At 45.6% G+C, this 22,560-nt stretch overlaps 1 protein-coding gene across 3 annotated transcripts in view; it reads right to left on the bottom strand.

Moving 5' to 3' along the window:
• PRKDC (protein kinase, DNA-activated, catalytic subunit) overlaps positions 1 to 22,560 on the bottom strand; it is a 173,304-nt gene that overhangs the window by 114,352 nt on the left and 36,392 nt on the right. For all 3 annotated transcript variants that reach the window (XM_067553799.1, XM_067553800.1, XM_067553801.1), the window contains 8 exons: positions 22,323 to 22,475; positions 20,734 to 20,841; positions 13,474 to 13,700; positions 12,822 to 12,916; positions 3,839 to 3,938; positions 2,775 to 2,908; positions 1,994 to 2,248; positions 609 to 835 (listed from right to left, as the gene is read on the bottom strand). In XM_067553799.1, coding sequence (XP_067409900.1) covers positions 609 to 835; positions 1,994 to 2,248; positions 2,775 to 2,908; positions 3,839 to 3,938; positions 12,822 to 12,916; positions 13,474 to 13,700; positions 20,734 to 20,841; positions 22,323 to 22,475 — 1,299 coding nt within the window. The remainder of the gene's footprint in view (positions 1 to 608; positions 836 to 1,993; positions 2,249 to 2,774; positions 2,909 to 3,838; positions 3,939 to 12,821; positions 12,917 to 13,473; positions 13,701 to 20,733; positions 20,842 to 22,322; positions 22,476 to 22,560) is intronic.

Below are 22,560 nucleotides of genomic sequence, written 5' to 3'. Positions count from 1 at the left end.
GCATCTAATTAAATTATGCAATGGTCAATTATGCATTTGTAGTCTTATCAGTGCCCTTTTTAAAAAACTCATAAGAAACTGTGGATACTAAAACTCCAATTTCCATTAGGTTAAATACACAGACAGACAGAGACTTGCATGTTCATTCTTGAAAAAGGAATTTAACAGGATAAAAGGCAAAACACCGCCATTTTTATAGCCATTGTCTCTCTCACTCTATCTGTACTATGGTCACTTACATAAATTTCCAAATTCAAGACATCAAATACCCATTGTGATGATGTTCCAGGCAGTATATCATGCTGAGGGTGATTCAAGTAACCTGACTGGCACATATGCATGGTATTAATGTCTCCTAATTAGAACTGCATCACTCGTTGCAAAATAATCCATGAATTGAGGGTTTTCTTCAGTTTACTGCAGCAATGTTCAAAAGAGCAGAATACTTCCTAGGGCTTAATGACCAGCTAGGATTAATGGCCTGAGGTATTGCTAGTCATGAGTACCCCGTTCCTCCACAGATCACCAATGCTTAAACAACAACTCTGCATAACAATTGCAAAAACTGCAGAGATCAGCTTCTATAGACTGATCGGTTCAACACCCACCTTCCAGAAATCCTGTTGACAGGTCTCCAGGATCATGCTGACAAACACCATGATTCGGACTACGATTGTGCATTTGCTGTAATTATAGTCTTCTCTTTCTTGTGGGCTAAACATGTTGCCTTTTGGCCCAGTGTCAAAGCACTGCTCTGCTGCAGATATATCATGCAAGACAATAGTTTCAAGAAAGAACTCCACAGCTCTCAGGAATGAAGACTTAGTATTTGTACCTAGAAAGAGTTACACCGATGTGAATGTATAGTGAACCCCATTAATCTAAAAATACATTTATTCTCAGCACAAAGAGAAAGACATAATGCAATGACAATGAAAATATGGAAAACAAAAATGTCAAATCTTTCCCCCACTAGTGAAAGAATGAGCTTTTTTCCCCCTCAAGCCATACATCAATTACACATTGTTAGTATTAAGTTTTGGGCATTGAGGGATAGCTTTTCATAAAACTATGCATTCTTAATGGGTGTGAATACTACATATCTGCACACGAGTCAGGCATATGTAATTATATAGATGTAAATCTAAATCCACATCTTTTAAAATCTGGTCCTCTAATAACTGCATTTAGTGAGAATCTTATTGTACAGCTTTAATGAAGCTAGGCATCTTGCCCTGACACACACACACCAGTATTTAAATAAACACAGTAGATTTTACAAATGGGTGTCTAATTCCACCATTATGGAAACATGCAGTTCAGAAATGCATGAATAATTAAAAAAAAAAAAAAAAAACTTTTACTGGATGCGGACCCAATGGCCTAATGGCTACACAAGGTGTTGGTATCCATGTCATCAGAATACATGAACTGAGTACCCTAGGTTGGGTGGGGCTGAAGCAGGAGAAAAGTCACACACTCAATCACTGGGCTGGCAATGGGGAAGGGAGGAAGCACCTCACATTACTTATGGGTAACCTGTTTTAATTAAGAGAAGGAGAACGGGTGATGTGCTTTTGGAAGGAATCATGCCCATGAGCAACATGTCCAGTGTGGATGTCTGGGCATGATTTCTTCCAAAAGCCCATTACCCACTCTCCATAACTTGGAGTCTTTGAAGAGGAGAGTGAGTTGGCTGTTGAAGGTGGGACAAAGTTAAACAAGTTGAGGGGGGAAGAAATCCATGAAGGAAAGAACTTTAAATTAGTGCTTTTATAATTGCAATGAAACATTTCTATAACACAAGTAAATAAGGTATCACACTAGCACACTGTTACAGAAAATCCACAAACTAATTGTTGCTGAAACTGGTTGCGAACCCGTAAATCAAAGCTATTCTTGAAACACGTGTTGTAAGCCCAAGCCAGGAACTGTTGAGAGGGAGTTTATATAACAGATAATACTGACCCAGTTGCAGCCAGGATTTACCTACCTAGTATTTCATTTGGTTTGATCATTCCCAGCTCAATGAATGTATTGTAGCAGTCCAGAGCTGCTAAAAACATATCCATCCACTGCACAACAGCTCGCAAACTAAAGGGTTCCTGCAGGTCACAGAGTGTTGGCTGAGAAAGGATTCCAGAGAGACTGTTACCATCGTTGCCTCCCCCTTCAAATTTATTGATAAGGAAAGAGATTCCTTGTTTTTTTAGAACATCATCTAGCCACAAAGATGGGGACTTGTTTCCTGATAAAGAAGTACAAAGAAATCAATGTTCTCTAAGCAAATACACAGCTGGCATCAAGCAAGGTATTCTAGACATGGATCAACACACAAAAACTTATTCCATTAGTTGTTCTTATTTTCTGGAAGAGGAGACAGCCAATTCAGCAGTCAGAGAGAGATTCCCTGGCCACGTTGCCTATGTCAGCTGCAAGAAAGAGGATGGTTTAGGAACCACTCCTCTGATTCTGCATCAGCTGAGGGTCCCCTCACAGCTGGTTACAATAGCTGTCTTGCACCTAAAGGTGGTCCCTCCAGGTCAGAGTAGAGGCATACTGGCTCGAGGAAACCTGCATGGTAAGAAATGTGACTGTTTTTATACTAAATGAAATACTAGAAGCTACTCAGCACTTATTTAATACCAATAGGTGCCTTTCAAAAAGTGTTTCTTCCAATAAATGAAAACCGACACACTGCACAGAAAATGAGAGCAGAAATGTACAGTTATGTGAACCAGGAAACGAGAGGTACATGTGATGATCCACAGTACCTGGTAATAAAGGAACAAACTCATAGAAGAGTTCCATAGATTTATGCCGGCACTCTGTCTGGGGTCGCCCACACTGCACCAACAGCCACATGACAAGGTCCAACAGACACACTGACTTAGCATGTGGAAATCCTCTGTACAAAAATAATGAATATAGATCAACAATCCTTACCGATACTTGCCAAAGGGCTTTTCTTTGTTTCTTCAAAAAGCCACAACATCCATCATGTTAATAAGATTATACTGCTCCATTTGCTAATCTAAAGAATTTTGGATGCTCTTTCCATTATCTTACTAAAAAAGTGGGGACACGGGTGGGTCGGGGTGTTGGATGGGTCAAATCATTAACATTACAAATACAAGGTCTTATACAGGTGTAGACTGGATTTATTTCCCTGATCTGAGCTCTAATTTGATTAGTAGTAGAGACTGAAAAATAAAAGTGTCAAAACTAAAAATAAAAAAAATGTCAAAACTCAATGATCTTTCCTCCTGCTTTCAACTCCAGACAAACAAAGATGAGATTTTACCTCAGTCAAAGATCTTCTCCCTCCCTCCAACCTCCTTCTCCTTTGAAGGAGAGAAATCTTCCAAGACTATTTAATAGCCCTGAGGATCCAGCTTCATTTTTTCCTGCTCTTTCCCATCAGACATAATATTTTTGCCTAAAAAGGGTTGGATGCAGCTCCCCCTAGAGGCTACTCAACACTGCCCCGAAGACAGTCACAGAGTTTTCTGGGCAGAAATGTATGCCATTCTTTTCCTCATCTCCCCATGGAGCTGAATGAGCAGTTTCTCCAGCACACTGAATTCAGGAATCAAAGATAAACCTTGAGTCTCAAATGTCAATCCACCATCTAGTATTATATGCTGCTATTCTAGTCAGCAGTTCAAGAGACATTTCAGGAGAAAGTTTTCAGCACAGCATGTGGGGATGCAGTTGTGCGTTAATGGGAGTCGTATGGCTAAATCCTCACCCACCACCTTAAATTTTTACAAGAGCCATATGTAACAAACTAAGATGTAGTATTTGGAAAAGCAAAAACTCAAACAAAATTACTGACCGTGGTATCCGCCGTTTTTCTGCCTTGTTTAAGGAAGATGCTTTGTGCTTAATTATGCGCTTTAGATGATCAATGGCATCACAACACTGTTGAACTGTACCTGTTATCAAAGAGAAGGGAAGTGCTTGTCTATGAATAAATGCCAATAGTTGGGCCCAGTTAACACAGAATGGAAAATTCCTCACTCAATTTCCTTTCTGCTAGCTGCATCTCTCACAATTCCATTATGTCTGGGATGCTTTCCTCCACTCTGCAGTTTCTGGAGGCAGTTTAAAGTTGCAGCACTACTCATGCTGGCCATGCTTCCTTCTCCCATGTGCTGCCAGATAAGTCATTTCAAAGCTGCATAAAACTCATGGAAAGCTATTAGTAACAATAACCTCAATGCCAACTCGATAACTATTTGGCCTACAAATGAATCCAAATGAAAAGCTGACCATTGGCAGTAAAGCCATCCAGGGTGGGTAGAATTGTGGGAGATACTGGTAACAGAAACAAAATCATTGTATAATAAATTTTCCATTCTGCGGCCCAGCATCTCCCACAATTCTGTTATGTCTGGGGGAGCAGCAAGCAGTGAACACAAGTAGGGAGGAGAAAGATTAAACAGAATGAGATAGGAAAGGAATCCCCCCCACTGAAAGTTGCTCAACAGGCAATACTATTACTGGGCCACCACCTGCTGCACTTTTCTGCAGAAGGAGGCCTCTGCAGACAAAAGAAAGTCCACCTTACATAGTGTCTGATAAGGTGTTGACCAAAGACCAGATAGCAGCTCTCCATATCTCTGAGGTGGAAGGCCTCGCCCATTTGGCCCATGAGATTGCCCTGAATCCCATAGAGCATGCCTTGATTCTTAAGAGATGCCAGATGCCTTGTAGGCCTCAACAACGCACAGTCTGATCCATCTGGCAATATATATAGCTTGGAGACTTTGGCCACTTGGGATGGATTCTGTACTCTTGATTTAAATCTTCAGTGCTTTTCTGATGTCTAAGGTGTGCCATGGTTTCTCAGGAGGGTTCTGTGGCCTTGGACAGAATAAATGATGGATAATCTACTGTGGGGAGAAATGATTCCAGAGTTGTCAGTACTACTTTGTCATCATGGAACATGCAGTAAGGTTCCTGCCTAGATAGCACTGCCAGCTCTGATACTCACCAAGCAGACGTAATGGCGACCAGAAAACAAGTTTTGATTGAGTGGTAGAATGCTGATATTGAAGTCAGAGGTTCAAATGGTTCAAAAGCTATGGATGTTCACCCCAATGGTAGATCCCATTTTGGGAAGATTGGTCTGACCACTGGGCCTGGCCAGTTTGATTGATCTGAGAAATCTGGATACCTGGGGGTTGTCTGCCCAAGGAGATCGAAGACCCTGAGTATAGAACACAACAAATGGGTGATACCTGGCATGCTATGGTACTGGATTGAAGACCTTTAACAACATCCTCTTGGAGGAAGTCCAAAATAGATAGAATCCTTGGATTTTTTTGGGTCGAACACTGTACTCCTGGCATTATATGTTGAATATGGTCCAGATACAGGAGTAAGCCTTTAAACACAGAGACTCTCCTAGATAAGAGCAATGTCTTGAGGACTTCAGAGGACAGACTCAGTGTTGTTAGCAGTCCACTTTCAATAGCCAGACTGTTAGTTGCAGCCGATTTGGGTCTGGTTGGAGAAAATGATCTGGCTGGTTGTGAGCATCTCAGGCTGGAAGCTACTGCAGTGAAGCAATGTGAGGCATCCAAGATTGTAGGGCAAGTGGTAGCACAACCACTCATTGGTCTGGACTGCTCCCAAACCCCATCACATCTTCCTCTGATACTTCTGAGAGGAGCAGGAACAAAAGGAGCGTCTCTGCCTGAAAGCAGGTTTGTATCACTTCTGAGAGCACTCAGTGGAGGGGGAAGGGATTGCTTGGATATTGCAGAAATTTCTGCCACTATCTTATCTAACTTTTCTCCAAAGAGGAGAGATCTTGTGAGATTTGATGAGCACAGGGCTTGTGTGGAGTGGGCATCTACCTTTCAGGTCATAGCCATATGTGCCTCCTGGCTGCTGAGCTGGGTACCACGGCTGTGGCAGAAAATCTCACTGCATCCATTAATGCATCAGCCACAAATGCTGTTGGCCAAGGAAATTTTGTTATGCGGGAATCAACGTGGTCTCTGTCCTTCAGAGACCTAAGTCCTCCAACCAGGACACAGTAGCTCTTACAAAGCATGTTGCTGTGAGGATGTTCTGAAGATGGCCTAGGAACTTTAAAAAACCCTTCAGAGGGTGACTTCCACTTTCCTGTCTGTTGGATCCTCAGAGAAGAATTTGGCTTCTGAAGGGATAAGAACAGTCATGCTGGGTCAGATCAATGGTCTATATAGCCCAGTATCCGGTCTCCTGACAGTGGCCAATGCCAGGTGCTTCAGAGGAAATGAACAGAAAGAACGGTTACTTACCTCATAACTGTTGTTCTTCGAGATGTGTTGCTCATGTCCATTCAGAATTAGGTGTGTGCATGCCGCATGCACTGGTGCTGGAAATTTTTCCCCTAGAGGTAACTGTAGGGCCAGCTCTAGCTCCCTTTGCAGCAGCGTGTGTATGCGTTCCTATACAGGGCGCTGCCAGCCCCCCTCCCTCTCAGTTCCTTCTTGCCGGAACGCCAACAGAAGGTGGGTCGTGGAATGGACATGAGCAAACACATCTGAAAGAGCAACAGTTACGAGGTAAATAACTGTTCTTTCTTCTTCGAGTGCTTGCTCATGTCCATTCAGAATTAGGTGACTTACCAGTAGTGCCTCCGGGATTTAGTCAGCGAGACATTTTGATTTGTCATCCAGCAAGTGAAGCATTTTCATTTGGCTAAATAGGATGCCCTCGTAGAAGGCTTCCTGCTCTCCAACAGGATCCTCTGAACTTGGGTCAAGCAGTGGTATTCGTCCCTACTCAACCATGAAGTATCCATGCCATCAGATGCAGAGTGCCCAGATCCAGGAGGAGCCCTGGTCCTGAGAGAGAAGGTCTGGCCTCCATGGGAGCGACCATGGCCGGGCCATCGAGAGCTCTGACAGCATCCCAAACCAATGCTGCCTGTGCCATGCTGGGGCTATCAGGATGAGGTGGGCTCTGTCCCTCTTGATCTTCACGAGGACTGTGTGTGGGTATCGGGGGAAAAGTGTACAAGAGACCCCTTGCCCATGACAGGAGAAAGGCGTCCATCAGGGAGGCATCCTCCGACCTCAGGAGGGAGCAGTATTGAGCGCACTTCTTGTTTTCCCTGGTAGCAAAGAGGTCTACTTGGAGACTTCCCCACCTTTGGAAAATGCTGTCGGCTATCTCCTGGTTGAGAGACCACTCGTGGTGAGAGCAAAAGATCCTGCTCAGTCAATCCACCAGTATATTTTTTAATCCCAGAAGATGAACTGCCTCCAGATGGACACTGTGGCTTACGCAGAGCTCTCACAGATGCTAGGTTTCATGAAAGAGGGCTGAAGACCTGGCTCCCCCTTGTCTGCTGATGTAGTACATGTGAGCTGTGTTGTCCATCAGGACTCTTACCACTTTGTTGGAGAGGTGTGGTAGGAATACCTAGCAGACCAGGCGAATTGCCCTGAGCTCCTTGACACTGATGTGGAGAGATGACTCTTCCATGGACCATAGACCCTGAATCCTTAGGGCATCGAGGTGGGCACCCCAGCCCACATCCAAAGCATCTGATACTAATGACAGAGTCAGTCTGGAGGCCACAAAAGAAGGATGAGGAGGCAGGAATATGAGGGGGAGCTGGATCTTCCTCCCTGGTCAGGGTGGTAACCGAGGGGCTACCCGAAAGAGAGTCCTATTGATCCGACTCAATATCTATGTCCGGTGCTGTGGCTGGACCCTTAGATGATTGCGTTACCGAGGCACTCACAGACAACTGAGTGCACAGCATCATGGCCTGAGTGAACACCCACACATTCCAAAATTGCCAGGGACCTGGCCATTGTCCTTGCGGCCACCTTCTCATCTGCGGCAGCATGGGGAACCCAGTAGGCTGCCTGAAGGCTTGCCCTTTCGGGAGGACGACTACTTCCTATTCCGAGTCTGAGGAGCTAAGTGCTGGTGACCATGGGGACGTCGACACCGCGTGCTTCTCTGAGCCGCTTCTTAAACATCTGGGCTCCAGTGATGAGAACCTGAGCAGTTTATGCCTTGACCGCATCTTGTCCTTAGGCTTCTCATATGGATCTTTGCGGTGCCAGGGCTCCGGAGATTCGCTACAGGGGCTCACGGAGTGGTGCTGTGACCTTAGGGAGTGCCGGCATTCCGAGGATCAACACCAGCGTTCTTCAGACTGGTATTGATGTTCTGGTGACCAGTGTCCGAAGATTTGACCCCGACCTATGCAGATACGGTATTGGCGAGCGATGCCGGGACACTGGTGACCGCTGTGAAACCGGTGTGGAAGGGAGGGGCTGTGGTGGAACCAGCATTGGTTCCTTTGAGTTGGCCCCCAGTCTGGGCACCTGATTCTCGGTGCCCTGCTCTACCCTTCTAAGGTGTAGGTGGCACTGGCTAGGGCCACGGGTCCTTCATTGCCTGGAACACCTCAGGAGTAGAAGGGACTAATAAACGGTGTAGGCCTCTGCCACTCCCCGGAGTTGGCAATGGCACCAGAGTCTGGCTCAACATCCTTGCAGGCAGAGGCGTTCTCGGGGCCGAATCAGCTTTTCCCACAGTGCCAGAGCTCTTCTTAGCTGACTTTGGGTCTTTCTTGGCGTGCATCTCTCTCTTTTTGGTGCCAGCCATGTCAAGCATTGCTGTGCAGGCACCGATGCCGGGGCAGCACTCCTGGTCGATGCGGTCGTACTGGATGCCCAATCCAATAGCAGCCCCAACACTGGTTTGAGTGCCGAGTCCATGAAAAGGGCCTTAAGTCTAATGTCCCAGTCCTTCTTGGTTTGAAGGTGAAACTCTTTGCAGATCTTACACTTTTCACAAAGGTGAGCTTCCCCCAGGCACTTCAAACAGCTCTGGTGTGGGTCATTCAATGGCATAGGCTTCTTGCACGAAGCACAGGGTTAAAACCCGTGGACCGGGGCATGCCCCGACCCTGGGTAAACAACTAACTAATCAACTACTAACTACCGGATAATAAACTCTTAAACAACAACAACTATATACACTAGATAATACAAACAACCACTAAGAATACTGTAGCTTGCAGGAGCAAGAGAGTGTTCTAGCACTGTCATGGGTGGTAAGAAGGAACTGAGAGGGAGGGAGGCCGGCCGTGCCCTATATAGGAGCGCATACGCGCGCCGCTGCAGAGGGAGCTAGAGCTGGCCCTACAGTTACCTCTAAGGGAAAAATTTTCAGCACCAGTGCATGCGGCATGCACACACCTAATTCTGAATGGACATGAGCAACACATCTCGAAGAACAACAGTTATGAGGTAAGTAACCGTTCTTTCTGTTCATTCCCTCTGAAGCACCTGGCATTGGTCACTGTCAGGAGACAGGATACTGGGCTATATAGACCATTGACCTGACCCAGCATGACTGTTCTTCCACATAAGCATGTCCTTTGGTAAGGATGCTACATCAACCTCTGAGACTTCAGTTCTAGCATTGTTTGGTTCTTGTAGCTTCTAGAATCTAATGTCATGCCAGTTAACATGTTTACCTGTAAGGCTTTTCCCCATTCCAACCTATTCACATCCTTAAAGAAGGAATGCAGGGAAATTGCTGCTGCAGGGGAGGATTTTGACAGAAGGTATTTGGCTTTGAGACTTATCCTCAGGAGCCTGCTCAGGCTAGATCTGGATTGTGGGCACAACCTTTTTGCACATTGCCTCAAATTTCACAGATGGAAACAATTTTTGTTGAATTTTTTCCAAGTTCAGCTCAGATTCAGTGTCCAAAAACTCATGCTTCTTCAGCAGAGGACAAGAGATCTGAGTCAAAGGCCAAATACCTTCTAGATTTTTTTTTGTACTTTGTTTCCTTTCTGTTCTCCTTAGGTTTTTTTAGCTTTTCAATGTGTTTTGTGGGTGACCATGACTGTGGTCAGGGCAAGTCATTTTTCAGCTTGCCTTACACAAAGCCCAGAGTCCTTTAGAAATTTCTACCTCACAGTCCTCCTCTTTGAGATCCCATTTCCCCTAGGTAGGGCATGGAGTCTCATTACCAGAATAGTCTGACTTGAACTGGGAAAGAGGGGGACTGGATATGAACCCTGCTTCTTTTCCCAAGATATTTAAGATGCATTTTAAGACTTCTGAGGGAACAGATAACCCTGCAAGAGTCTTATCTTTACAGTCCAGTGTTGCCCCAGGACTTACCCTTGGACCAGCTGGATGAAGTCCTGTTCATCCTTAGAGTTTCTCCCTGTTCTGCTCTATCTTCTGGTCAGGTTTTTCTGTGGTGGAGCTGCAGCTACTTGGAGCAGCTAGAAACCCAACATGCCTGTCTGTCTTACAGCCCCATCCCCTATAAGAAATGAGTTCAGCAGGCTAGGGACAATTCATCTTCGGCTGAGCCTGGGAAAGCTGCCTTATATTGGATCATTTTGGATTTAGACAGGTGCTTACACAGTTGCTCTGCCTGAAAAGGGGGCAGAGGAGCTCAGACTGGAGACACTGCAGTGGAGGCTTCATGTGGTTGTGACCGTGACATTGCTCAGACCCTGTACTAGGAAGGAAAAGAGGAGAAAACTGCTCACCATTGCCCAAAATGGGTGAATAACTAATAAATTGAAAGGATAGAAGTAAAAATGAACCACCATTTGACTGCTGCTGCAGAGGCAGAAGATCTGGCAGCAAGCAGAAGGGGGCATGGCCAGCACAAGCAGTGCTGTAACTTCAAACCACCTACAGAAACTGCAGAGTGAAGGAGGGCAGTCCAGACATAAAAGAATTCTAGGAGACTGTGGATTGCAGAAATGTGTATTTCTATCCCAGGATTTCCACAAAAATTACATGCAGGATCATGCCTAGTAATAATCAGGCTTTGCATTTCTATGATAGGCTTGCTCTGTGATCTTGAGCAAGTTGTGAAACAGCTGGGAGTCATAGTAATCATAAAAATGTAGGGCTGGAAGGGATCGCAAGAGGTCATTTAGTCCACCCCCCCCATGCTGTGGTAGGATTAAGTATACCTAGACCAGCCTCTTCAGGTAACTGCTCCAGTGCTCAACTATCCTTACAGTTTGAAAGTCTTCCCTAATATCCAGCATAAATCTCCCTTGCTACAACTAAGCTGATCAGTTCTTGTCCTGTGTATAATAAACATTTACATAAGTGAAGAATTATGCCCCCCTTCTCTTCTCTAGAGTAAACACATAAAATTCTTGTAAAAACAAGTAAAAATTCTTTCAACTTTTCCTTATAGATCATATTTTCTAAAGTCTTATTTTTGTTGCTCCTCTCTGGACTATCTCCAATTTGTTAACTTCTTTCTCAAAGCATGATGCCCAAAACTGGACACAGCACTCCAGCGGAGGCCTCACCAATGCCAAATACAGTGGAACAATTACCTCCTATGTCTCACATACAACATTCCTGTTAATATATCCCACAATGACATTTACCTTTTTCACACCACCACCACACTGCTGGCTCATATTCCATTTGTGATGCACTATAATCCCCATTGATTTTCCGTAGTACAGCCACCTAGCTTGTTATTCTCCATTTTGTATTTGTACATTTGATATTTCCTCCCTAAATTTAGTACTTTGTACTTGTTTTTATTGAATTTCATTTTTTTTATTTAGGCCAATTCTCCAATTTGTCAAGGTTGGTGTGAATTCCAATCCTGTCTTCCAGAGTGGTTGCAACCCTTCCCAGCTTGGTGTCATCCATGAATTTGATAAACAAACTCTCTACTTCATAATCCATTAATTAAAATGTCAAATAGTACCAAATCCAAGACATAACCCTGCAGGACTCCACTTCATAGGTCCTCCCAGTCTGACAGTAAATCATTGATAACTACTCTCAGTATGTTCTCTCAACCAGTTATGCAACCACCTTAAGGTTATTTCATCTAGGTCACATTTCCTTAGTTTGCCTATGAAAATGTCATACAGGACAGTGTAAAAAGCTTTGCTGAAGTCCAAATATATTATATCTATTATAACCCACAGTTACTGCATATCCTGACCCCCAGCCCTCTGCCACAAAATCATCTTTCCTACCTCCTGTATACAATCATTTAGAGAGAATTTCTTTGGCATCTCTGACCCAACTCACACAACAAAGGTCACTCTTTTTTCATCTGAATACTCTCCTGTGGCCACTCCCACTAACAATATCACACCCCAAAACTGTTTCTTTCAAAGAAAGAAAAAGATTTTTGGTTTTGGTTTTACATTTTAACCCTTATTAGTTGACAAAGGGCAACTGGAAATAAAGGCAAGTAAATATAATAATAAAAGTTATTATTTAATATTGGGGAAGAGATCATGAATTCTTCACACAACTCCCATTCCCACAGCCAAATGAAAGAGCACCACAGGACTAGGGACTGAGGGTGCTGCTAAGGAGCTGGAGCCCTCTCCAACAATGCAGAAGAATATGGTTTTGTGAGCTCCAAATTTGTTACAAATAGACTTTCAACTCTAAAAACCATGGACTCCATTTTTACTTTGTGTAACCTTTGGGACTAGGATGCATAGATCAGAAGCATCACTCATCTTTTTGAAGTTTTGTTGTAAAACATCTGTAAAACTCAAATTTATTTCATATACAGATATAAAAATCCCACACATTTATGGAACTGGCAGAGATGCCAGTAAATCAGAAACCCAATTTAATGAGGAGCAATGAGAATGGAAAATAATTGATCCTCTCATACAAAGGGAACTGCACTGTATTTTACCTACAACTTCAATGTCACAGTTTCGTTTACTTAAGATTGTTTCATTATACAATCTAAAAGGATATCAGGGACATGATGGCTTATTCATTCCATTTCACAAGAAATCAGTTTCAACTCACCTAGTGATTTTTCATCTGTATGGGTCAAGGCCAGACTTTCCAAATATACAACCAATGCTTCAAACACAAACTGCTCTACCAGAGAATTTTCTTCCCTATAAAATGAAGAAGAGAGTAAATATGCCAAGAAGCATGAATAAGAGTAGCAATAGGCAAGTGAATATGGAACTCAAATATGAAATTTAGAAAGAAGTTAAACAAATTAGTGCCACATTTCAAACTAATATCAAAGAAATGTTCTATGCTTCTTAACACAAACTACAAAAAATCTTTTAGATATTATCAGCAAAAGAGAAAATTACCTAGTCATCATTAAAAGTGCTACTTTTTTAAAAAAAAACCTGAACTATTAACAACTTGTCATTCTTATCCAAACTTGGAATAGAATTTCGCCACCTCAGCCTCACTGCTCTCCACCCACATAGAACCCAAATATTTAGGCTCTGTGATGAGTGAACTGAATTTCACTCATAGTATATAGTCTTAACAGGTCCACTGGTACAGCTTCTTTAAATATTAGTGGTCAGCATCAACCAACATCAAGGTCAGTGGATGAAAACCTGGATTCTCTTCTCAAAATGTCTCTCTCCTTTAGTACATTAACATTATTTATTTGAGTCTGGCTTAGCCACTGTTCATGTTTTCGGCTCACCTAAATTCTCTATAGATGTTGTTAAAAGCAAGAGCTGCTCCCAGCCTCTTCAAAGCATTGGGGTGAAGAGCAAGGCTGTATAGTCGCTTGAAGAGTGACTTGGTGTTCACAGGACTTTTCTCCTGCTGTTGCGGCGTTGTCTGCTTAATGGACCATTTCATAAATTCTCTAACACACTGGCCACAGAAGTCTCTCAAAGAGCTGTCAACAGGATCCACTATCCCATCCTGAAATTAAGGGCAGATTGAAACTTATACTTCTTGTAATGAAACAAACTAGAGTTGCCATAGTTTATCATTTCATCCAAAAGCAGGTTTCTCCCACCCTTTACAGGTCTACTTTCACTTCAGTGCCAACATGAAAGAAGTCAACACCTGCAGTATGTGGGAGAAAGAATAATATAACGTACAAAGCAAAGAACTGGACAGAACAAATGGCTGGACAAAAAAAACCTCAAACAATCTTTCAGAGAGGAGGAATAAATCTATGCCACTTGTTAAGCTCTCTCTTGCGTTAAGGTTTATTAATTTTTTTAAGAAGTGCTCAGATACTATGGTGACAGGCATCGGATAAAAACCTTGAAAACTTAGATTAGACAGTCAGAACAAGGTTCTGAACTTGGTGCTGTCACAAGCTTGCTGTATGATCTTGGGCAAGTTAACTTCTGAGCCTTGGTCTTCCCATCTTTAAGATAGGAACAATATTTAACATAGCCATCTTGCAGGGGAGATGAAATATATTCAATTAATGTTTGTGAAGAGCTTTGAGAACCTCAGATATAAGTGCTAAATATAATGTATTATTCCAATGGACATAAATATAAGAATAAGAATTAAAAAATAATTCACAGTATAAATGGCTCAATTAAAAAAGGCATGTGTTTGTATGTGGAGGGGAGAAAACTGCATGTGAGTAACCTTTCAGATGAAAAAGTAAAATTCCTTACTCAAATCATCCAGACATAATACCCTTCGCCCAGTCAAACAACAGACTTCCTGCATTAAGACAGTACTTTGCAGATCATCTACAAAGGAAAAGGAGGTTGGTGCCCTTTTTCTCTTTATGAAATATAAAGGCAGCTGGAATTTTGTTTGCTTGTTTGGGGGGGGGGAAAAATAACTAAGATTTGTTCTTCTGCTTGTAGTTTCCATTGGAAATTCAGGTCTTGTCTACCAATTTTTCCTCTGGAAGTTTATGGATGACTGGCAAACTAGTACTATGACATTACAATATTAATGAAGTGTATACTAAGAGCCGAAAGGGAAAAGGATATTTAACAAGATTATTTCTCTCTCTCGTGTTTGTTTGTTTCACACCTGTACCAGCTAAATACCCAGCTAACAGGAGAAAAAACAAGGCTACTTACCAGTAACTGATGTTCTTCAAGATATGTTGCTCATGTCCATTCCACTATAGGTGTGTGCACACCTCCGTGCACGGTTACCTGGAACTTTTTTCCCCTTAGCAGATCCCTTAGGGCTGGCTCTGGCACCCTCTGGGGCCCCGCGCACATGCCACGGTACCTGAGGCGCTGCCGGCCCTACGCCCCCTCAGTCCCTTCTTTCTGCCAACTCCGGCAGCTGGGACAGGCGTGGGTTGTGGAAAGGACATGAGCAACACATCTCAAAGAACATCAGTTACCGCTAAGTAACCTTGTTTTCTTCTTCAAGTGCTTGCTCGAAATGGCCGAAATGCTTGCCAAAATGGCCACCAGGTGAACCTTCAGTGAGGCCAGCGCCAGACCTTGGAGCTTTAGCTGGAGCAGGTACTCCAGGATCGCCTGTACAGGTGAGAGGATGGGTGGAATACCCCGGGACTCCGCCCAACAGGTAAACCGTCTCCACTTAGCCTATCTGTGTAGAAGGCTTCCTGCTGCCAAGCTGGACTTGTTGGACCTGCACCAAGCAGGCTCTCCTTCCCTTCGTCAGCCACAGAGCCTCCAGGCCACGAGGTGCAGGGAGTCCAGGTCCAGGTGCAACAGGCTACCATGGTCCTGGGATAGAAGGTCATGCCGCCTCGGGAGCTCCAGGGGTGGGGCGATCAAAAGGTCCAGCAGCATGCTGAACCAGTGCTGTCTCGGCCAGCTGGAGCGATGAGTACAACATCCGCTCTGTCCCTCTTTATTTTCAGCAGGACCTTGAGCAGGAGCGGAATGGGTGGGAATGCGTACATGAGGGTCCACATCCAGTCGATGAGGAATGCGTCGGAGATCGACCCAGTCTCGCGACCCCGGAGCGAGCAGAACCTCTGACACTTCGTGTTCCAGGCCAACGCGAACAGGTCCAGTTGGGGAATTCCCCACTTCTGGAAGATCATGACCGCCACCTCTGGGTGTAGTGACCAGTCGTGGCAAGGTAGAAAGGACCTGCTGAGGCAATCCGCCTCGTCGTTTCTCACCCCCGGGAGGTGACAGGCCATCAGGTGGAAATTGTGCCTCACGGTAAAGTCCCACAGATGGATAACTTCCTTGCAGAGGGCTGAGGAGCGCCCCCCCGCCTGTTTATGTAAAACATGGCTGCGGTGTTGTACGTCAGCACCTGCACTACTCTGCCTGTCAGGAATCGGAGGAACACCTTGCACACTAGGCTAATAGCCCTCAGCTCCTTCACGTTGATGTGCAGGTGCCTCTCCTCCCCTGACCAGAGCCCGAGTGCCTAGGTTGGGGCTGATGTGGGCTCCCAATCCCATGTCCGAAGCGTCGGAAATTAGGGTGACTGACGGGATCAGTTCCCTGAATGGAACGCCCTTTATCACTGCCATGGGAGTCCGCCACCAGTTTAGGGAGGCTAAGACAGGCGGCAGAACTGCGACCACCCGGTCCAATGGGAGTCTGCTTGGAACATACTGAGGCCAACCACGCCTGAAGCGGTCTGAGCCTTAGGCGAGCTAGTCTCACTACATACGTGCAGGCCGCCATGTGGCCTAACAGCTGTAGGCAGTGCCTGGCTGTTGTCATGGGGCATTGGTGCAGCTGGGAGATGATAGAGACCATCGCCTCGAAATGTAGCTGAGGCAGGAAGACTCTGGCCTGGGAAGCGTCCAGGGTGGCCCCAATGAATTCTGTGCATTGCACTGAGGTCAATGTGGACTTCTGTTCGTTTACGAGTAGCCCCAACCTGCAGCACAGAAAGCAAGTGAGGGTCCTGCACTTGGGATCTGGACCTGCCTCTGATCAGCCAATCGTCCAGGTAAGGAAAAATTTGCACACCTTTTCATTTCAGGTGGGCAGCCACTACCACTTCTTAAACACCCTGGGAGCTGAAGATAGGCCAAAGGGCAGGTCTGTAAACTGGTAGTGGGAGCCAGCCACCGTGAAGCGAAGGAAACGCCTGTGGCTGGGGAGGATAAACATATGAAAGTATGCATCCTTGAGATCGAGGGTGGCATACCAGTCTCCTGGATCCAGGGAAGGGATTATGAAGGCTACGGAGACCATGTGAAATCTGAGCCGTTTGACATATTTTTTTAGACAACGCAGGTCTACTATGGGTCTCAGACCCCCTTTGCCTTGGGGATGAGGAAGTACCTCGAATAGAACCCTTTCCCCTTTTGCCTTGAGGGACCATTTCCACTGCTCCCAGACTGAGGAGGTTGTCCACCTCCTGTAAGAGGAGTTGCTCATGAGAAAGGTCCCTGAAGAGGGAGGGAGGGGGAGTGTTGTTGGGGGAGGGGGCGGTAGATGTAAACTGCAGGGTATAGCTCCCTGAGACTATCCCAAGGACTCTATGGTCCGAAGTGATCTTTGCCCATTTGAGCTAGAATGGCCTTAACCTGTTTAGGAAGGGGCGGGGTAAATCCAGGAAAGCAGTCGGGGCACCACTCTCAGGCGCCCAGTCAAAACTGTCTCCCTTGATTGCCCTACCTCATGGGGGGCCCTTGCTAGGGAGCTGAGGAAGAGCTAGGGGGCTGATTTCTTCTTCTCTAAGGTTGGAAAGGCCTGGGCTGAGCCCTTGGTTGCTGCTGTGCCTAGGGTCGTGACTGACGCCTGGAAAACTGGGGCGTATACATGCCCAGGGAGCGAAGCGTGGCCCTGGAGTCCTTCAGACTGTGCAGCTTTGCATCGGTCTGATCTGAGAATAGGGCCGACCTATCAAAGTGGAGGTCCTGGATAGACTGATGCACCTCCTAGGACAGGCCTGAGGATTGCAGCCATGAGCACCTTTGCATACAGATGGCGGAGGCTATGGCCCTGCCCACCGAGTCAGAAGCGTCACAGGATGTCTGGAGCACTGCTCTAGCTACCGCGGTTCCCTCCTCCATGATAGTATTAAAGTCTGCAGCCTGGTCCTGGGGCAGGGCCTCAGCGAAACGCTTGAGGGAGTTCCACAGATTGAAGTTATATCTGCCCAGGAGGGCCTGATGGTTGGCAATCCTAAACAGAGATTTATTCCACAGCAAACCTTTTCTCCCAAACAAGTCCAGCTTCTTATTGTCCTTGTTCTTGGGAGTTGACCCTGGCTGACCTTGCCTGTCTCACTGGTTAGCCGCATCTACTACCAGGGTTCCCAGGCGGGGTGTGTGAACAAATACTCAAACCCCTAGGTTGCGACGTAATATTTCTTCTCGGCCACCTTTGACGTAGGGGCGACCGAGGAAGGGGTTTGCCACAGGGCCTTCACAATCTTAAGGACCTCTTTGTGGACTGGGAGGGCCACTCTCGCTGGGGCAGCTGCCGCCAGCATATTAAAGAGGCTATCTGCGGCCTCTTTTAGCTCCTCCATCTCCAATCCCAGGCTGGAGGCCACCCTCTTGAGCAGCTCCTGGTGCGCCCTGAAATCCTCCAGTGGTGCAGAGTGATTCTGGGAGACTGCCTCATCAAGTGAGGAGGAAGAGGACTGCAGAGGTGCAGCCTATGGGTGTGCCCCCTCCTGGCAAAGGGTTGCACCTGCTGAGGTTCCCTCCAGGGGATCGGGCTCCTTGTCCGAGAAGTGGTGCCGATGGGCCTTGTCCTGTGCCAGAAGCACGGACTGCACCCCCAACGATTTAATGGATTGGGGCCCCACTCCCACCTGGATACCCAATGGGGTCCAATAAGGCCATTGTTGCAGCCATTGTCCCTGGGGCCAACCCAGAGTTGACTGCGCCACAGGCTGTGACGCTTTTTGGGGGCATCGGCTTGCCCGACGACTGTCCCCCTGGGAGACCCTGAGTCATCCTCATAGTCAGAGGCCCTGGACCAGCAGTGCTGTGTACGTCCTCACTCCCAGACACCCTTCTGTGCCAGGAACTGCCCTCCCGACGCCTCCGACTTGGAGGATGATGAGGACTGCCTCCATTGCTGCGAGCAGTGCCGACAAACGGGGGTGCGCTCTGAAGAGCTAGAGGTACCGAAGTGTCTCAGTACCCATGATTTCCGCTACCGCTTGCCTTGCGGCCCTGCAGACACCATTGGTGACTGAGGTCAGCGCCGCTCCGAACTCCTCAGTGCCGAGCAGGACTCCAGTGACCTGGTTCCGCGTCGCCGACTGTGCAGTGCCGGGACTTCCTCCGGTGACCAGGTTCCACACCATCTTGGTGTGGGCGAACTCCTCGGTGCTGGGTCCTCCGACGGCGACTGGGTTCTGCGCCGTCTAGGTACGGGTGAACTTCTCGGTGCTGGGGATTTGGATCGGGAGCTGTCAGAGCACCACCTGGCAGACTTTGACCGATGCTGCCTCCTGGCATGCGCTGCCTCCGGTGCTGGGGATCGATGTCGGCGCCAAGAAGGAGACTCCACATCCTGTGCCTGAGCAGGTTGGCTCAACGACGCCAACTTGGAGTGACTACAGGGGGAGCGGCTCTGCTCTACCCTCAGAGACTGTCCGGCAGGAGATCTTCCTCTCCATACCAGGGGACTCAACACGGGTTTCCCCCATGACATTGGCCCCTTCTCCCTCGGCGGAGGGGGGCGGAGATGGAGTAGGCAGGGCCAACAAGGCTCTTGCCACCTGAAAAGCCTCCAGTGTTGACGGCATTGGCAGGGGCACTCTTCCACTCCCAGGAGTTGGGAGAGGCTCCCTGACCGAACATGCAGGCACCAGAGAAGTCTCGACAGGCCGGGTCTGGTGCATCTCTGCACTTGACTCTGCCTGTACCGACAGCGCAGGGGAGTGTCCATGCTCCACACGCTGCTTCTTCCTCTTTGGTGCCAGGGATGTTGCGCGGTGCCAAGTCAAGGGCGGTGCTGATGGTGCACTCTGTACCGAGGTCATGCTCGGTACCGAGATGGAGTGGGTCAGCTCGGATGCCGGGTGGAGCGCTGCCTCCATCAACAGGGCTTTCAACCAAATTTCTTGGTCCTTTTCAGTCCTCAGTTTGAAAGCCCTGCAGATCTTGCACTTCTCCTTTTGGTGGGCTTCCCCCAAGCACTTAAGGCAGCAGTCGTGGGGGCCGCTGAGTGGGAAGGCCTTCCCGCAGGAGGCACACGGCTTGAAGCCTGGTGACCGGGACATGGCCCGGCCGCTTGAAGTCCCCGCAGGGACTTGCCTTAACTCTAACTACTCTTAACAACACTTAACTACTTAACTAACTAAAACTAACTTAGAATATCAAACAAGTCCAAACAAGGGGAATAGTACTTGCTGAGAGCAAGGCTCGTTCCAGTAACCGTCATGGGTGGAAAGAAGGAACTGAGGGGGCGTAGGGCCGGCAGCGCCTCATATACCATGGCATGTGCGCGTGGCTCCAGGAGGTGCCAGAGCCGGCCCTACAGGATCTGCTAAGGGGAAAAAAGTTCTGGGTAACCATGCACGAAGACGTGCACACACCTATAGTGGAATGGACACGAGCAAGCACTTGAAGAAGTTCTTTTTGTTAAAAATTCTATTCACCTGACCACTGTGGTAACTTTAATTGATCAGTAGCGTGCAAAAACAAGTTAAATTTTTACCTTAGTAACAGCTGCAGAAAACTTTCAAAGAAATATTTTTGTACTTTCTTGTACACACTGATCACAGAAAGGATAGCTAGGATCCTTCCAAGATTAACAATATGCTTGCAAAATTTGTAAGATACTTGTTTAGAGATTTTCAAGGGGAAAAAAAGATGAATGATTCACAGGAGTATAAAGGCCAACATAAAAGTAAGTAATAATGAATAAAGGTGACCTGTGAAGGAAAATAAAATTGGATTTCTTCTTTATATAAAAGGAAGGTCTGTAAAACGTGTGTGTGTGTGTTGTTTATGATTTCCTAAAGGAACTCTTACTTTATTTTTGTAAAGACATTACACAAGAAACACACACAATTAAAAAATAAAGAGAAAGAGGAACCAACTACCTACCAGAATAGCTTCCAGTAATGCTACTGTGTCCTGACTTTCAAATTTTTTGTTGTTGGTGAACCAGTGAATCAGTTCCATGACTAGAAGCTCATACAACTGCCTCGTTACCTGAAGGGATAAAACCACCACCCACTAGATTAAAAGATATATTTATATTAGTTTGTTTTTCCCTTGAAAATGTAAAAACAGCATTTAAAAAGAGGGGTCTGTAAAGTGAATGAGTGAAAAAAGTCAACAACTTCATAATTAATAACAGGTCCACATATCCAACACCAAGGATAAAAGCAGCATGTGACTTGGAATTACCTAGCCTCTGTTTTCTGTTCTCAGGTCCCCAAAGCCAAAAGATCCCCAAACTCACTCTAACTCGCATAGTGATACAATCATGGTGACATCACACACCACAACCACTGGTGCATCCAGCCAGCCTTCAAAAGGAAGGCAAGTAGGTATGGCAGTTTATTTGGTTTTTAAACCATACTCCATTTTGTATTTTATAGCATCTTTTTTTACCCTTAATATTTAACATGTTGCATTTTAACGTTCTTACTTGCAGGTCAACTTTACCAAATATACATGCCAAATTCAACCTTGATGTAATTAATAGATTTCCTTCAAGGTTCAGTTTAGCCCAGCATATGCAAAGAGGGTTTTACCTCAATTGATATAGTCAATTCCTACATATTTTTCAAAATGCAGTCTATTTGATCTTAAAATAAACAAAATATCACACAGAAGGCCACATGAGACCCCTGGACACTAAGTTCAAACTTACACTGCTGTAATTGGGCACACTACCACTGAGCTGCACCCACATTTACATCAGCGATTAGTTAGGCCTGATATCTAATCTTTTTATTTTGGTGCACTTGGAGAAAAACTAAGCTGATGGGTTTGAAGGTATCATTCCTTTCACGTTAAACAGCTTTTTTTCATGAGAGGAAACATTTCAGAATCTGAAATATCTTATATGTTCAGTTATTTTAATCTCTCTCTGATTCAGCTTCCCTATCTGTAAAATGAGGGTGATCATAATAACTTCCAGCCAAAGATCTCAAAGCATTTTAAGCCTCGCTTTCCTTGCAGGAAGGTATTATGGAAGCACACAAAATTATGTACATCATCATCTTCAGCTACCAAATATCACAAAATTGTCCCTCGTATATTTTTCTCTGGAGCGTGGCAACTGTACATTAACTGTGTATTTGGAATCATCAATTCTTCATTCCCAAAAATGTATTTATTTTACTACAGAAATCAAGAACTTAGACTTTGGAAAACTCTTAGAAAGAATCATAGAAGACCGTTCCTTTAATGACAGTCTTGTGATTTAATCTGGATTGTAGTACATCACTGTACTTGTCTAGCAGGCTTCTGTCTTCCACTCTGGAAGTTTTGGAGATAAGGATCTCAGTACACAAAAGTACTTAATTTAAAAAATAAACTAGCGGTATGTGCTATAATATTTTGTATCATGTAATAAATGTATTCCAAAGTTCAGATGCTTTTAACCAAGCTAAAAAGGAATTTTTTAAAGTGTACAGTACAAAGTGTAAGTTTTAGTAGGAGGCACAAACAAATGTATTTACCTGGTCTACATCGCAGGCAAGCCGAAGCAGTACAGGAAACATTCGTTTATACAGCTGATACATGGGTGGGGAACCTGGATGTCCATCTGGCATTTGAGATGCTTTCCCCAACATGTACATAACTATGCTATGTAAGAGCTCACATGCTGCAACCTGCAATAAAGGTTTGACCATGTTTTTTTGTTATGTACCACTTACCAAGAAAGGGATGGGGACAGGGGAAATTCTTGTCCCTAAT

The sequence above is a fragment of the Emydura macquarii genome, unplaced genomic scaffold (genome assembly GCF_026122565.2).
Source record: "Emydura macquarii macquarii isolate MOO-44397 ecotype Brisbane River unplaced genomic scaffold, CSIRO-AGI_Emac_v2 contig_1477, whole genome shotgun sequence".
NCBI classification, from domain to species: Eukaryota; Metazoa; Chordata; order Testudines; family Chelidae; genus Emydura; species Emydura macquarii.
This window is presented reverse-complemented; position numbering and strand designations above follow the sequence as displayed.